This window comes from Embiotoca jacksoni, unplaced genomic scaffold, assembly GCF_022577435.1.
Source record: "Embiotoca jacksoni isolate LCO1_2020_lvr unplaced genomic scaffold, fEmbJac1.0.p SCAF_1, whole genome shotgun sequence".
NCBI classification, from domain to species: Eukaryota; Metazoa; Chordata; class Actinopteri; family Embiotocidae; genus Embiotoca; species Embiotoca jacksoni.
In genome coordinates, this window is record NW_027185229.1 from 10,669,033 (window position 1) to 10,684,720 (window position 15,688).

Sequence of the window (15,688 nt, forward strand, 5' to 3'; positions counted from 1 at the left end):
TGACTCCTCCACAGCTAATCTTACTGCTCCAGGACACTTTGCTGATACAGTGTGGAAGAGACACATTTATATGGTATGCTTCATGAGGGGATTTACTGGGACAGTTCTCTCAAAGAAATGGAAATAAAGGAGATCACTAACAGGGATGGGAAATACTGCCACGGGACAGCGGGGGATGCACCACTACAATAACAGTGGTAGATATTGGGGAGGGAGTGCTATACTCAAGAGAAGTCTGGAGAAAACATCTTTACTTTGCATTCTCTACATATTTTGCCACAGAAGGAGACAGATTATATTCCTGTATTAGTTGTCCAGTGAAACAAAACAAGTGTGCAAAGTGTTTTTCAACTTAATATCTAGGAAACATAATCAGAATGAGCATGTGGAAAGCAGTGTCTGTGCAAATAAAGAAAAAGACAGCTTGATTTAGATTTTGGACACAATTCCATCCTCATTGATTCTAACAGATTTGTTGGCCAGTTGTCTTGTATTGTGCTTTCAGAGTCAGGACAAAGTGCAGCCCATCCCCACACCCCCACATGAACTGAAAGTTCAGATTGCACAGTGCACCCTGCACTTTATTGTAAAGTAGCTGTAACTCATAAATCTGAGGCATAAATCTGCACTGAAGCGGCGATGAATAGCAATTAATATTTACCAGGTCAGTTGTGTTTATCAATAACAGAGCACAGCCAGATGCAGCCAAGCTGCACTCCTCTTTTTTGCAGGAGAACAAAGGAAATAGTTTGACAAGAGGTCAAACTGCATTTTCAGCATTGCATATATGACCATTCAGACCATACTATTCCTTACGGAGCACAAATCTTTGTGTTTGCATAATGGCCAGAGAGGCCTTTAGAGGCAAAGCACAGAGACAACACACAGGTGCTGCTGCTTCAACCTGCTCAGCCACTCCATCACACAAAGTAGTGTTTACTAATGGCAGCTAAGGCCTTTCATTCTTATGCCTAGCAAAAAAAAACACACAAAAAAAACATACCTTATCAGCAGGTCAAGCCTGTGAGAGCAAGGCCCAGTATGAAAACATGATCAACTCTAGTGAACGGATTATGGAGCTTTTGTGCAGAATCTCTCACCAGTGTCATCGACCAAATCCTGCACACTACGTCCTTGCGTTAGTACGTGTGTCACACAGGTCATGTTTGTCAGGGTATGTGACATTTACTCAGAGATAATGCAATCACAACATGTCAGAACGAACTGACTCTGTGAAGTTTTCTGCATGTGGAAAGTTCAAACACATTACGTCGTGAATAGACAATAGTGTGACTGCGAGTATTCTGACTTTAAAGTTCGGACCATGTGGATGGCTGCAAGCCAGCAGGGGTTCAGTTCAATGTCACAAGAGCAAAATCAAAGAAATTATTAACTGAAGGAAGTCCAACATAAAAAAAAACCAATCTCAGCCAGTGAAGTTGTACATTAACAGACAGTCATCGTTTACACACTGGGAATTGACCAAACCACACGGTAGACACCGTTTCCTTGATAAAGTACAGCAGCAAACACTTCGTAGCTTGCGCAGAGTTTTCATTCAAATGTGGATTGTAGTTTATGAAAATGTTTACATATGTGTACCTGTGTATGCCAATATAACATAACAAAACAAAACAAAAATAATCTATATTTTATGTCAGTCCACAAAACATTGCATATGTAGATAAACTTGATCAGGAATGAAATCCCATTTACGAATTAATTGTGGTGTATTTGTCACTCAAAACTTAAAATACAAGATCTGCTTGTTGTGACAAAGACAGACCTTATTTCAAAAGATTTAACTGTATACTATTAATAAAGTCTTACCTGGTGTAATCTCCCTTGGCCTCCTAAAAATGAGAATATATTGTAGTTAGTACTGGCGTGATTAAAAAAAAAACATTCAGCACCCACTAAGTTGACCAGTATGCTTGATAATACTGAGCACATTGTGCTGCCTGCACAACATACTCAAGGGTGTAAGATTTAACGTCTGCACATTAAATTAAAATATAATTGAATTTACTAATAACTGAAGGCGAACAACGTGCTCGAGGCACAGACTCTTTTTTTTTTAGAGGTTAATATTGATATAAATGGTCAGTTTCTTTGACAATAGCTCCGACCTCAGCCCCGTCAAGAGACAACTGTTTTCTAATGTCTCGACCGTCTTCATTCACATTTGGGGTGAGTGACAAAATTTCAGCTTTGGAAAGGCTGCGACAAAAGCTTTCTTACCTGCAATGCGAATGCGGCTAATTTGAAAACATTCTCACTCTCCAATTCGATGGTTTCCTGTTTTAAAAAAGAGGCACAAAAAAAAAAGAAGTGGCACAGTTCTTACAAAAAACAACAACAACATACACACACACAAAGTGCAGCCTGTCTGAAGCACTTGACTTGAGAGAAAATCTTCCCGTCCCGTACCTCGGTCCCACCGTTACCGACTGAACCACTGCCGCAGAGACAATACGGTGTTTAAAACTACACGTGAAAGGGATTGTTTTTTTTTTTATATACGTTTCTCAGCTGCTGAGTTGTTCGACCATTTTCCGTAAGAAGTAAAACACAAACTGGTTCGTAGAAAGCCTACTTCAAAAAAGATCCTGCCTGAAGTTATAGACCCCTCTGTAAAGTGGTACGGTCCGAAAGCAGGTTCAACAGTCTCCGTCTCCCATGGTGACCGGTCTGCTCTCCCCGCGAAAAAAAAAAACAAAACTGCACTGCAACGTTTGATTACGTGCTGCCTTCAGGGCTCCTCGTACAGTTGGATGTTCCCCTTCCCCTCTACACTTCTGGGAAAAAAAACAATGTCGTGACATTTTATAATCCACTAAACTTTATAAGGTTTAATAGTACATTTCCGAATGCTGATACATAGCTCGTAAAAAAATTTTTAATTGATATTCATGGGCATAAATAACTGGCATTATTGTTTCATTTTTTTACCTGTGTTTTGGTTTTTATTTAATTTTTTTAAGAAAAATGTCTGTGGACCTTTGATACTCTGGTCTCGTGGCGAGGAGAGTCTTTAAATGGTGACAAATGGATTTAGTGTCTTGGGCTCTGACCTTATCATATCCCTAAATGTTGGCCCGTGTATGTCATGTTTTATTAAGCTGTACTGTTGCAAAGGTCTTTGTTATGTTTGAATTATTGCTAAACAATAACATATAACTTGTATGACAAGTTAAACAACTTAAAATAATATTGGAAACATTTTCAACAGCAATGGAAAGCAACACTTTGTTACTGCATTTGTGACTTCATTTGGCATGTTAGTGTGTGATTTTGAGGGGCTGTGGGGCTCATATTGAGACACACAACCACATTCAAGAGAATATTATAAAAAAAAAAAGTATTGTATGCATTAAAATTCGGCATAAAAAACAAAAGAGAGGAAACAAGGGCATAATGTGTGGAGTTATGAAATTAAAACTGTATGTATTTTCTATTAAAATATGACATTTTTACAATTTCTCTGAAGCAATGGATGTTAAAAAGGTGCTATAGTAAGTCTGTAGACAGTGTTGTACATAATCAATATAGTATTGGCAAAAATATTTGCACAATATTGATTATTTGACTTTGACACCTCGATCAAATCAAATGTTTCTCTCTGCTAAGTCTGTGGTATTAACCAACATGACTGATGATTAATCAATAGTTAAATTATGCAGCTGTTTATAACACAAACATATATTGTGTATTATTATCTGTGACTTAATTGAATACCAAGTTTGGTTAGGGTATATATAAATGTAATATATATATATATATCTATATATAAAAGACTTACATTGAACACTAAAGATTTAGCGTTGAGGAAGAACAGCTCCACTGTTCTGTTGTCTTTCAAGAAGGTGATCTTCTCAATGTAAAACCTGCAAAGAGTTTATTTTGGGTCAGCAAGACTCACTTTAACTATAATGTCAATGCATTTTTCCAGTATTTCAGCATCATCTACATCCTTTATCATATTCAATAGAGTAATGTTTTTTGGCAGTCACACAGCAAGACGTGAACTGTGTTCTATCATTGCCACCTGCTGGTTGGGACAAGCTTTGGCTCTGAACGAGACTATGAAGCTCTCACCAACTTCCTTAAAAATAGGCTATGATTATTCACAACTCTGTCTTATATGTACAGTAAAAAATATATTTACAATGGCCTGTATAAGCTGATGTTTCTGATAAATCACTCTTATTCCACATATGCCAAGCTGCAGGGAGAGCACTCACCTCACAAGGAACTTGAGTTCCAAAGGCCCTGAAATCTTGGAGAAGTCATGATCGAGGACTTTACGATCCAGCTGGAGCCAGTTATTCTGGCCACTGAGCAGGGTTAAAAGAATAAATCATATGTTAGCAACACTGATATCTTATTATTTTTTCTTTTCCCTCCTTTTTCACATTGATACACATGAGAACTAACTTCTAGCCTGATGCACTTTTATGTGTCTTGCAAGAGGAGATAAACTTACGTGTCATCTATGAAGCTCAATCCAAAGTATTCTTTCTCTTTCAGGTTAAAATGTGAGGCCACCAAATCTAGCAGCTCTCGGGATAAGAGCTTGGGCTGGAAGGTTTTGGATGCAATACGTTATCTCAATTTAAATCACAGCATTGTGTTATGAATGGAAAAACACAACGAAAAATTACAGAAGGGGGAAAACTAATGAACATGTTTGAAAATTCCATTTAAAAAATAAATTGAGCAGATGAGCTACCTGAACCAGCAGCTCCAGCTTCCTGCCATCGAGGAGGTGAACCTGGCAGAGACGTCCCTCTGTCATCTGCAGGGGAAAATAAATGATATCAGTCATGACAGCTCCTGCAAGATAACACTGCAAAAGCACAATGTCTCCACCTGCACCTGTGCCTCTCCATTCAAAGCTGTGCTTCCACTGGTTCAGCCATGGGATGAAATGCTTCCCTCTTTCTAAGGAGTTGAACGATGACTCACTTCAGTGTCATGTTTGGCTTTGTGTTGAATGAATAGGTAAGAGGAGCCACCAGGCGGGCATCCATGCACTGAAAGATCAAAGTCCTTACAAGATCCTCATTTGCTTAAAATATTTTTAAAAGTGCAAAAGCCATATTTCAGTCCTAAATAAGGGCAAGGTGAATTTTAAAGTGTTGTAAAGTAGATTGTTTAGCCATTATGATCCCATATCACACTGTTGTCCTTTTCACCCACACATCCTTCTTCTGAATCAAACACTGGTCTAATGAAAAAAAAAAAAAAATCCTTGAAATATCATCATCATCCCACATTTTCTTCTCTGGTAAAATAACAACAACTAAAAGACAATGAAATCCTGGTCCAGAGTTTGATTGAATTCCGACTCTATTGTTTACAATGAATGGTTTTAAGATTCATTCTGTTGAAGTCAGCAGAACTGCCTTGATAAGCAGAGCACAGTAAAATATTATTGTTTAATGAACAATCATAATCAAGTCGTATTTCAGTGTTAAACTGTTAGGTTCTGATATTTCCAGTGGTGGAAGGAGTACTTAAATCTTTTACTTAAGTAAAATTAACTAAAACTAAGTCATACTCAAAATCTTGCGGAGGTAAAAATTAAATAAGTAGCGTACTATCAGCAAAATGTACTTAAAATATCAAAAGCAAAAGTACTCATGATGCAAATTGGCCCAGCTTAGAGCGTTATATTTATCATATAGGCTATACATTACTGAAATACTATGTCATTGACATATACTGTTGAGCTCATTTAAACAGATGATTGGTGAAGCATCTAATCGTTGAATAATAATGCATATACAGCAATTGATCTTATATTTTAGGTAAAAAAAATATAACTAAAGCTGTTTAATAAATGTATTGGAGTAGAAAGTACAATATTTTCCTCTAAGTGTAGTGGAGGGGAAGAATAAAGTAGCATTAGATGGAAGTACTCAAGTAGGCCTACCTCCAAATTGTACCTACAGTATAAGTACAGTAGGCTGCTCGAGTATTTAGTTACTTTCCACCACTATTTACAAATATTCTGAATTTCTCTGTACAAGTCATGATGACGTAAAACAATCTCTATAGCTACTCCAGCTGTCATTACGATCAATTAAATAATGTAGAAACTTTTGAGTAACTTAGCGTCGTGGACTGTGACCTTATATTGTATTCATGTCCCTGTGTTCAGACATTATATGCCTTATGCCTCTGTAATTATTTGAGTTGTAAAATAAATGTATACCCACTTTAACCAACATGGGCAGCAGCTGTTTAATCAGTCCTTTTGTTTCTTATTGAGAGTTGGACGAGAGGATTGATTCCACTCTCTTTTCTGTAAAGTTAATATAAAGCTCCAAAGAAGCAGCCAGTTAGCTTAGCTTAGTTTAGCTTAGCACAAAGACTGGAAAAAGGGGAAAACACCAAGCCTGGCTCTGTCCGATGGTCACAAAGTCCACCTACCAGAACCTCCAATTCCGATTAAATGTTATTTAGTCTTTCAAAAACTGCAAAGTTTCACTTAAAATCAGCTCACTGAGAGAGCAAGTGTCATCATCGAATAGATCCACAAAATTAGAGCCCCCATCAGAAAGGGTTTGTTTCATTTTTGTTTAAAAATGTTTGCCTTTTTGTAGCTGGGAAATTAATCCATAGACAGAAAAAAGCTGTGTACCTCTTGGTTACAGTAGTAACAACAGTATTTTGCTGACTGATCTCAGTAACACCAGGTAGAACCAATGCCAAGAATGTGTGCTCGTGTTGACTGGAGACTGTTTTGTGCCAGTGAACGCATCCTGGACGCCTTTTATTTCTGTGACTTCAGAGAAAAACATGTGGCATCAAACTAGTTTTGCCTCTGTGGTGGAAAGTGAGGGTCATCATATTGACGTCCAGTCAGTGCGACCACAGGGCGGGAAGACGCCTTCTGGCACAGTGCTAAACCTTTATCTACCAGGGCATATTGTTCTCGACACCACAACAGAGCTGTCATTTCACTTTTATACAGCAAGCTTTTCCACTTGGTTGTTTTTGCAACGCCCTAAACCTCAATCAGATTTACCCTTCTTTGGGCAGAGTTGTAATTCTCAACAAAGGCTTGTGTTTGCAGTCATGCCAACTGGTGTTCTGCTAACTTTGCTCTCAAGTCCCAGATTGTAACATAATGCTCAATCCTTGTGCTGCATGTCCAAGTATGATGCGAGCTTCACAGGGGGGCATTTTTCAGCTTCGTGTCTCAGTGGTCCAGAGGAGGCAAGAATCTTTGTTACTGTCAAAAATAGGAAAAAAAAAGAAGAACTACTGAAAATCACATCTCTAAGTGATTGGCCTTAAATAGGAAGATTTTGTATTATTTAAACAAGGATTAAGCACTATAGCAACCCTTTCATGAGTTGGTGTGGCTGTCCAGGCCACAATCCTTCCAAGAGCCTATTTGTCAATGCTGTATTGTTGTAAGCCAATGACATCAAAACATGGACAAAGGCCTTTAGTTAACAGTCTGACTTCAAGCTCACATTTCGCCATTGAATTTTAGATTCACCATCAGAAACTGTTCATGTGACTCAAAATCCCTTATTAAGTCTTTTCTCCCTGTGTAAGTGTATCAAATGAGGTGCCAAAAACACTCCCTACAATCTTTCCTGTAGAATATTCACAAACTTAATGAGGTGCACTCCAGCAACACTACTATTCATTTTGTATTTTTCAAAAGCTGACAGAAACCACTGCCTTCAGTGCAACTGAAGTGAGGAGCAAGGTACCCGGTGATAAAAAACAAAACAAAAGAAAAAGGTCACGACTGTGTCGGGGAGGTCATTGCCCTGAAGCCCTGTCATTACAGGCAAGGAGCATCGATGGTCCTCTCTTCACACGACCTTTGGCCCACTGACCTGCTCAGGCTCAAGTGGGCCCACCCTGCAGCTTTGACCAGGTCTATAACCTTCTCCAGTTCTCCCATTGACTCAAAGAAACCACAAGCCAAGGTGGGGAATAAAAGTATAAATGTACAGTGGCAGAAAGTAACTCTTACATTTATTTGTTGTACTTAAATGAAACTTTGGTGCACTCTACCTTCAACATTTCAAAAGGAATATGGCACCTTTCACTCTACCACACTTAGATTAAAATGTTAGATTAAAATGTTTAATTACGTGACATACAGTATGATCAGCTCATAAAACATGATGCATTGAAGCAGACAAAATATTTCTACATGTTAAATTATTGATACCTGATTATTTTTTTGTTCAGAGCTAATGAAACTAATTTGGGTTATACTTTTACTGAAGACAGCGTTCTGAAAACAATATTCCACTACTGTCTATACAGTAAGTGATTCTGAAAGGAGAAAAACAACAACAATTGTGGTCTATGGCTTTAAAATTAAATGAAAAAGAGAGAACAGCTTTAGATGTTCTTTTAAAAGATGTCAGAGAGGGGAATTTGTGTTGTATACCATCACATGGCAGCATGCTGGCAAAAAACAAAACAGAGAATCCTGACCACTTTCAAGTTTACACTATCCAAGGAAGATGTGTAAACCACACTGGCAATGTTCAGCTTCTCCACCAACAATGTATTTCAAAGACAACTTTGAACGTTTTCCTCTTGAGCCAGACAAGGAAGATCAAACGATCGGTCGTGCTGCTTTTCAGATGAGTGCCATATGTGCAGGGAGAGGGATTGTTGTTAAAAATCTGACTTTGTGACTCATCGAGAGGCAGCCTGCGCCTCCTCACATTCATACAAATAAACACATGCATACCCTAATGAGCCAGATGAGAAAAAAGTACTAAGTCACTGCACTCAGGGAAAGTTGAGCCATACAAATTTTCACTAATTAACCACAAATGCTATCTATAAGGCAACCACTCAAATCTGCTATAAATAAAGTCATTGTTTTCTTTACAGAATTTATTTATGCTGCTCAAGGAGCTGTCATACCTGATAGCACTTTCCAATCCTGAACCAGGCTTCTAGGAAGCGTCTGCATGGCATCAGCCCACGATTGTACCACCTTGTCAGTGTCTGATGTGCCAGGCTCCAGACGAGCTGGCTGCCCGATGCCACCAGGTCTTCCATTCCGCGTATGATGCGCACAGCCATGGCTCAGTGCCCTTTCTCCTGTCGGCAACGACTGATGACACCTCACGCTTTTAGAACCAGTAGAGGGGATGATCTGCAGACCACTTTGTCTTGCTCCAGAGCAACAAGCTGAAAGGAGCATCTACACTCCAGCACACACACACTAGTCTACTATGTCTCCCCAGCTGATGTAATGTCAGTGAGAGTCGGAGCTCTGGAGAGGCTGGAGCGGAGCAGCGTGCCTCAGGCTTGGTCCTGGGCCCCAGTCCAAAACACTGCCTCATAGAGTGCAGGGGAGGGCAGGACAGAACCATGAGGCCCCTGCTGCAGAGGCTCCGTCTCCCCTCCACATAAACACATTTGTATGTAAACACAACATGCACCGAAACAAACTCTGGCTGGCTACTCAAACCTCTAAAAAGTAATAAATGCTTTCCTTTGTGGCTCACAGTAATATTGCACTGAAAATGTTTTGTTTTTAGAATGACTTCATCTTTTATGCTACTGTTTTATTTCGGCATGTATTTCAATTTCATTATCTGAAAAGGGTGTGGGAATTGTCTGTCACTTTGTCTGGGACGTGGGAGCAATTTCCTGAGGAGACCAGACATTCCCACCCTTTTTATTCTGCAGGAACACTAAAAATAATTGATCCTGTTTGGATCAGCAGGGTTGGTAGCACTGACAAGGCAGAACTAAAAGTGAAACTGTGTGTGTGTGTATGTTGAGGGGGAGGGAGGAGGGCTTTAGAAAAGGCTTTGATGTAAAAGTGTAGAGGACTTGCAGACCAGACATCTTTCTTTACAGCTGCAATTAATATACAAAATGATGCCACACCTGACTCCAAAAATTAAAAAAAAAACTCAGGGAGAACAGAGAAAAACAATGCTGAAGAAAAAGAAAGTATGGAACAGCTCTCAGTGGCGACGTATTACAGTTCATCTGGAAACAATATCCGGCTGTTTGTTTATGTGACCCCAGTTTCCAAGAGTGCTTAAGTGTCCACAGTCAAGACGGTGCTGTTTCATTAAACATGATAGGTAGACTGTGATCTCTACATCTGCAAAAATAACGCAGAAGAAGGGTGCAGACTAAGTTAAGAGAAGCAGGCCTATTAGTGAAAAATGTATATAGAAATAAAATAAAATAAAATAAAACAAACAAAGAAAAAAAACATGGCAGACTGTAAATGAGTGATGCTGTTTTCTGCATCATTGGTTATACACTTCAGGAGGCATATGGGACAGTCACATTAAGCTCAGTAAGTGCTCAGTCACTCTACGCTCAACAAACAAACAATAAACACAATCTTGGCCCCCACCTATCCGCCATGGATGTAAATACTTCAAGTGTGCAGCTGCGCATGTAAGTCCACTCTGAAGCATACATGCTGGAAATGAACATCTATTGTTACACCTATAAAGGAAGGTAAAAGGCTACACTGTCACAGCTGTGACATTGGTGTCATACAGAAAATAGAATTATAAGCAATTCTCAAGGATGCGAATGAATGTGCATCATCCAGGCACAAGCAGACCCATGTACTGTACTTTTAAAGGGATAGTTCAACATTTTGAGAAATACATTCAGGTTTTTTTTTTTTTTTGGTTCGTTTTTTCCAAATAGTTAGATGAAAAGATCAATACAACTCGTTTGTCTGAACAATAAGTATGAAGCATATTAATAATAAATAATAATAATAATCATAATAAGTATGAAGTATCTTAAAACATAGACCGGGAATAGTAGTCTTTATGTTAAGCTAAATTAGACTAACCAGCAGCTGGCTGTAGCTTCATATTAAGAGACATTAAAAACTAATCAACAGACAATAAAGTGATATTCTTCTTCTCATTCCAGCCTGGTATCATGTCAAAGTGTGTGTAATACACCTGTCAATCCACTAGAGGATACTGTGTCAGTATCATGTTTTGCTTTGCCAAGGCGTAAAAAGTATACGCATGTATGAGCAGGGTCAAAGAAGTAAGTTGTTTCATAAGTACAAAAAGTGGTCAAGTGAAAATAGTGAGGAAGGGTTGTGGGATTAATCAAACACAAGACTGGGGTTTTGTTACCTCACCATAATCAAGTCATTTTCTCCTAAACTTAACCACGTGGTTTTTGAGGGCTAAAACTAAGGCGCCTTACTTTTCATGCCTGTGCAAGGCGACACTGACACAGTATCATGGACTGATTGGTGTATTAGATGCTTTGGTGTTATAGTGAGATGCTCATCCAGCTCTTGGCATAAAAGGAAAAAAATGTTGAACCATTCCTTTAAATTTAGGCAAATTAAATCCCAGCCTGTATCTGGTTGGCTTTGAGTTTCCTGCAAAATGCTTTATTTCAAATGCATTATACTAAGCTTCTTAACATCCTGGAGGAACAAATTCAAGTAAAAACAGAATGACAAATGTGCTGTTACTCTACAGAGCACATTTCAGTGGAGACAATGTCTTCCTCCTGTAATTTTAAAGACCTTTCAAATTGCAAATAGTGTCCTAACAGGATTACTGATGCTGTAATCCTGTAATGTATGAACCACATCTATCTATTTCTGGAGGGCAGGATTCATTGTCAGAAACCCATTTGAAATGTAAAGATGCAGCTTTACCGGCTAACCATGATAAACATGGACAGACGTGCAAGGCCACAGCTGGTCAGAGCAACAGCAGGCATATCTGCCAAACATATGGTGGACACAAACCGCTGTTGATCACACACATGATCGCCACGTGTCTAAAGGAGAGCAGCATGTTCTGGTCTGCATAATGTTGACACAGGTTCGAATGCATCTGCAGCACATATTTCTGTGATATAATGCTAACTTTCAACTTACCTCAGATGAGGTGTCTTGCAAAAAAGACAGCAGAGCACATCAGATTCATCTAAATAGTAGGTAGAAGTTGTTTTTATGGCGACTGCTAAATAAATTAAATTAGGCTACCTACATAAATCTGCTGAGTATAAACCAAAAAAATATTTTTCAGTGTAAGGTCATACAGGCATTGTCTTTATTGCGAGCTACCCGCACGCCCGCACGCACACACACACACACACACACACACACACACACACACTATTCTTGTGAACACACGTAACACATCAAACCTGCAGGCATCAGATAATCCAGGTTGATTTTCACACTCTATATGGAGTCTCAGTGTTGAATATGTAGGAAGGGGTGACGACCTCAGCTAGAATCAATATGAAGGATTCTACAATCAGACTTTCCCAGGAGAAAGTGGTTAATAACTGTCTGAACTAAAGGAAAAATCCCTAAACTACAAGCAGTTTAACTGATGCTCTGTTTACAAGTGCCTGTAATATCTTAAAAGTCTGTAGTTTCTAATGTGAATGGGTCCATATTAATCATATTTTCTCATTAAACATTTGTTAACTACTTTGTAGTCAGATGAGGGCAGATTAACGACACATCTGACATATTATCACCTCATAAACCTGATATGGTGAATGTGCCAGCAAACACCTGGTCTTTTACACATCTGCAGACCTTTTAGCTCTGTTGTGGTCCGTATCAACTATATCTGTCTCTTTAGCTGCTAAATGTTTCATTTTGTGCAATTCATTTGTTCTAAGTGTTTACTCACTTTGGCTGTCTGGTTTCGGGTATTCATGAGCTTTAAAACTATTGCTTTAATCTGTCTGTGTTAAATAAGCAACCCAATAAAAAAAAAAAAAAGAGGGTTCTTTGTCTCCTGGTTATTTATCATTATGATAAATTAAGATATATGTTCTTAGCTCTCAAGCCAAACAAGCTTTGTTTTATATTCTGGAGAACAGATTTGTCAGCTTCTTTTAGATAAAGTGCTCATTCTCAATAATATCATATCACAGACAGCATGTATCGCCTACATAGCTTATTCTACATGGCTCCCAATCTCTGCCTGGCACAGCACTTGTAAATACCATGACCTCACACCATGGGGCATCACCCTCTCTGATGTCATTGTGGTGCTACTCCATTTCTCTACACAAGTCATGTGCAACACACAAGACTCTGCTCACTTAAGGCTCATTCTTTTCAAGCTGTTGTTGTATTTCCCCCCTCAGGCTGAGCACAATCAATTGTTGTAGAAGTGAAGCAGTGGTTGACATATTTAGTGTTTGTGCTGCAGTGACCCTTTATAGCCAGCAGATGGGGAAATTGAGTGTTACCTAACCCTGGGGGACAAATAGAGCAAATATGGTTCTTTAAATGCAGAAAATTGTGTGGTAAATGATTCTGTCTGAAGGGTTTTCCTATTACCTTCATGCCAATGTCATGCCCTTTCTCCTAATATAAGGGGCTCATTTCATTTGTGACGCTGGGATTGAAAGTTTAATAGAACTACAGACAGACAGGCTGTTATAATTTAGGTCTGTTCTTTCCCAGAAGTTCAGTTTTAATAGGTTTGAATCTTTTGAGAATACAAGGCAGGGCATGACAGGGGCAGCCACGCTGCCAAGATCATCACTGTTTCTTGTCCCGGGGCTCATTTCAACATGGGATGGCAATTACTGTGTACAGTAAGTGGTAGATTAATAGTCTAAATGGGGAAGGCCTCCCAGTGAACGTAACAGAGCCTGAGTGGGGCAGGGAAACAGCTGTCATCCACACGGCCCTGCAGCTGACGAGCTGTGCCACATACTGAGACTGCAGCTGACACACTGAATGGAAGACGTTCTGGACAGTATGCCTAACACACACACACACACACACACACACACACACACACACACACACACACACACACACACACACACACATGCAGTATGGTTCACCCCCAGTTATAATGCCCTTGCCTCACAGGACCCTGACTGCACGCTTATCTGACTCCCTGACCGTCACTTGTGGTTAGAGAAGGAGCAGGTGGACGCAGCTGTCAGAGATCACGAAACCCGACAGGAGGACGATTTGTAATCATACATCATAGATGAATAGATTAGATTCATAAAAGATGAAAGAAGGCCATCTCTGGTCACGCATAGAGTATGGCCTACTTTTTAATGGGCTTCTCTATTGCTATTAGTATCCTGAAAAAAATCATGCATTTTGTCTGTTCTCATATTATTTAATCTCCCTTTGACTCATTCTTAGAGAGAAATATATTGTATGGAACCCGATTTTTTTCCCTTTTAAACGTGTCTACTCTAAGGCCTTCAGATTCGACATCTGTGCCAATACACCAGAGGTTGCCATTATACAGCTTGACTGAAATTGCCACCGCATCTGTTTAAGAAACCACAAGGCATCTAAATTACACTCAATTAACACTGTGTGATAGAGCGCCATTTGGCAGATGAATGGCAAGACAGAAAAGCATTTTGCGTTACAGTCAAGCCTGACTTTGTGTGGCCTGCCAGGGGGTAGAAAAAGAAGAAGGCAGGGAAAGAGGCGAGGGCCTGGGGCTTGGTGCTGCCACCGTTCAGCTTGTCAGTTGTGTCTGGGGATTTGGGGCCAGCTTCTCTCGCCACACAGGACGGTGCTCAGGAACACGCTTGGAGGCCACAGGCCATGGCAAACCATGTGTGTGCATAACCCAGATGCTCCGCAGAGGAGGGGGTCAGAGCGGGGGATGGGTGCGGGGGTCACACTGTCTGCTGTGTCAAAATGTTGCCTCAAGGGACTGTGGGTGCCCAGATTTGCCCAAACATTACTTATAAGGAGTATAAAGAGCCTGTGTCACAAGTTTTCAATATCATATCAGAGTGATGGAAAATATGAATGGCCACAGCGCACTTCTTCACAGGCGACCTGATGAAACAAAGATAGAGCAAGATGAAGCTAAGAGGGGGGAAGGGAGAAGCCACTACCAGTCCATAATGACCCTTGAGGCTATGCGGGGGAGGGGGGGGGGGGGGGGGGGGGGTATTGAAAGGAAATTAGAAAAGAAAGAAAAAGCTAAATATGGGAGGCTGTGGCTCAGCTGGTAGAGTGGTTTGCACACTAATCAGAAGGTTGGTGGTTCAATCCCCAGCACCTCCTGTCCACCCCTGCCTAAGTGTCCCTGAGCAAGACACTGAACCCTAAATTGCTCCCGATGGTGTACCATCGGTGTGTTGTAAGTCGCTTTGGATAAAAGCATCCGCGTAATGTAACATTACAATATAAACAACTCAATAAATGTAACTGTGAGGCAACCATACTACTGCTTGGTAGTAGTAAGGCTTGAAATACACAGTACTTTGATTGTTTACATGCAAAACATTGTTTTAACAGATTTGGAGGATATTAATTATTTCATTATAATTCAAGCAATTGTTTTCTTTGCAAATAACAGTTTTTTATATAATTGCATGGAAATATTATCACAATTGCCCAGAGCCCAATGTGAGTTCTTCAAATTGTTTGTATAGATATACTATGTTTAACACTAAAACCTCAAATTTGAGAAACTGGAACCAGTGAACAGTATTTGTTCTTCATAAATGACATACAAGGTTTTTGTTATTATCCTTTTGATAATCCATATAGGGCCAGTAGCTAGGAACTGAACTGGAATCTCACTGCTGATGGTATTTGCAACCATGTGGAGTGAGCCCTAACCATACCATTTGTGATATATCTGGACAAAGGTGGTGCACCAAATGTCTGACAAAATGACATTTCTATCCCTCAAGTACT

At 39.7% G+C, this 15,688-nt stretch overlaps 1 protein-coding gene across 3 annotated transcripts in view; it reads right to left on the reverse strand.

The window, feature by feature from the left end:
• Positions 1-15,688, reverse strand: part of frmd4ba (FERM domain containing 4Ba) — a 43,802-nt gene that overhangs the window by 17,547 nt on the left and 10,567 nt on the right. Inside the window, exons 1-7 of one of the 3 annotated variants that reach the window (XM_069163715.1) lie at positions 8,920-9,217; positions 4,733-4,798; positions 4,487-4,581; positions 4,245-4,337; positions 3,803-3,887; positions 2,242-2,298; positions 1,831-1,853 (exon numbers count right to left, since the gene is read on the reverse strand). In XM_069163715.1, coding sequence (XP_069019816.1) covers positions 1,831-1,853; positions 2,242-2,298; positions 3,803-3,887; positions 4,245-4,337; positions 4,487-4,581; positions 4,733-4,798; positions 8,920-9,081 — 581 coding nt within the window. In that variant the 5' untranslated portion in view covers positions 9,082-9,217. Of the gene's footprint in view, positions 1-1,830; positions 1,854-2,241; positions 2,299-3,802; positions 3,888-4,244; positions 4,338-4,486; positions 4,582-4,732; positions 4,799-8,919; positions 9,220-15,688 lie in introns of those variants that run through there. The other 2 variants (XM_069163667.1, XM_069163735.1) reach the window with 2 other exon arrangements.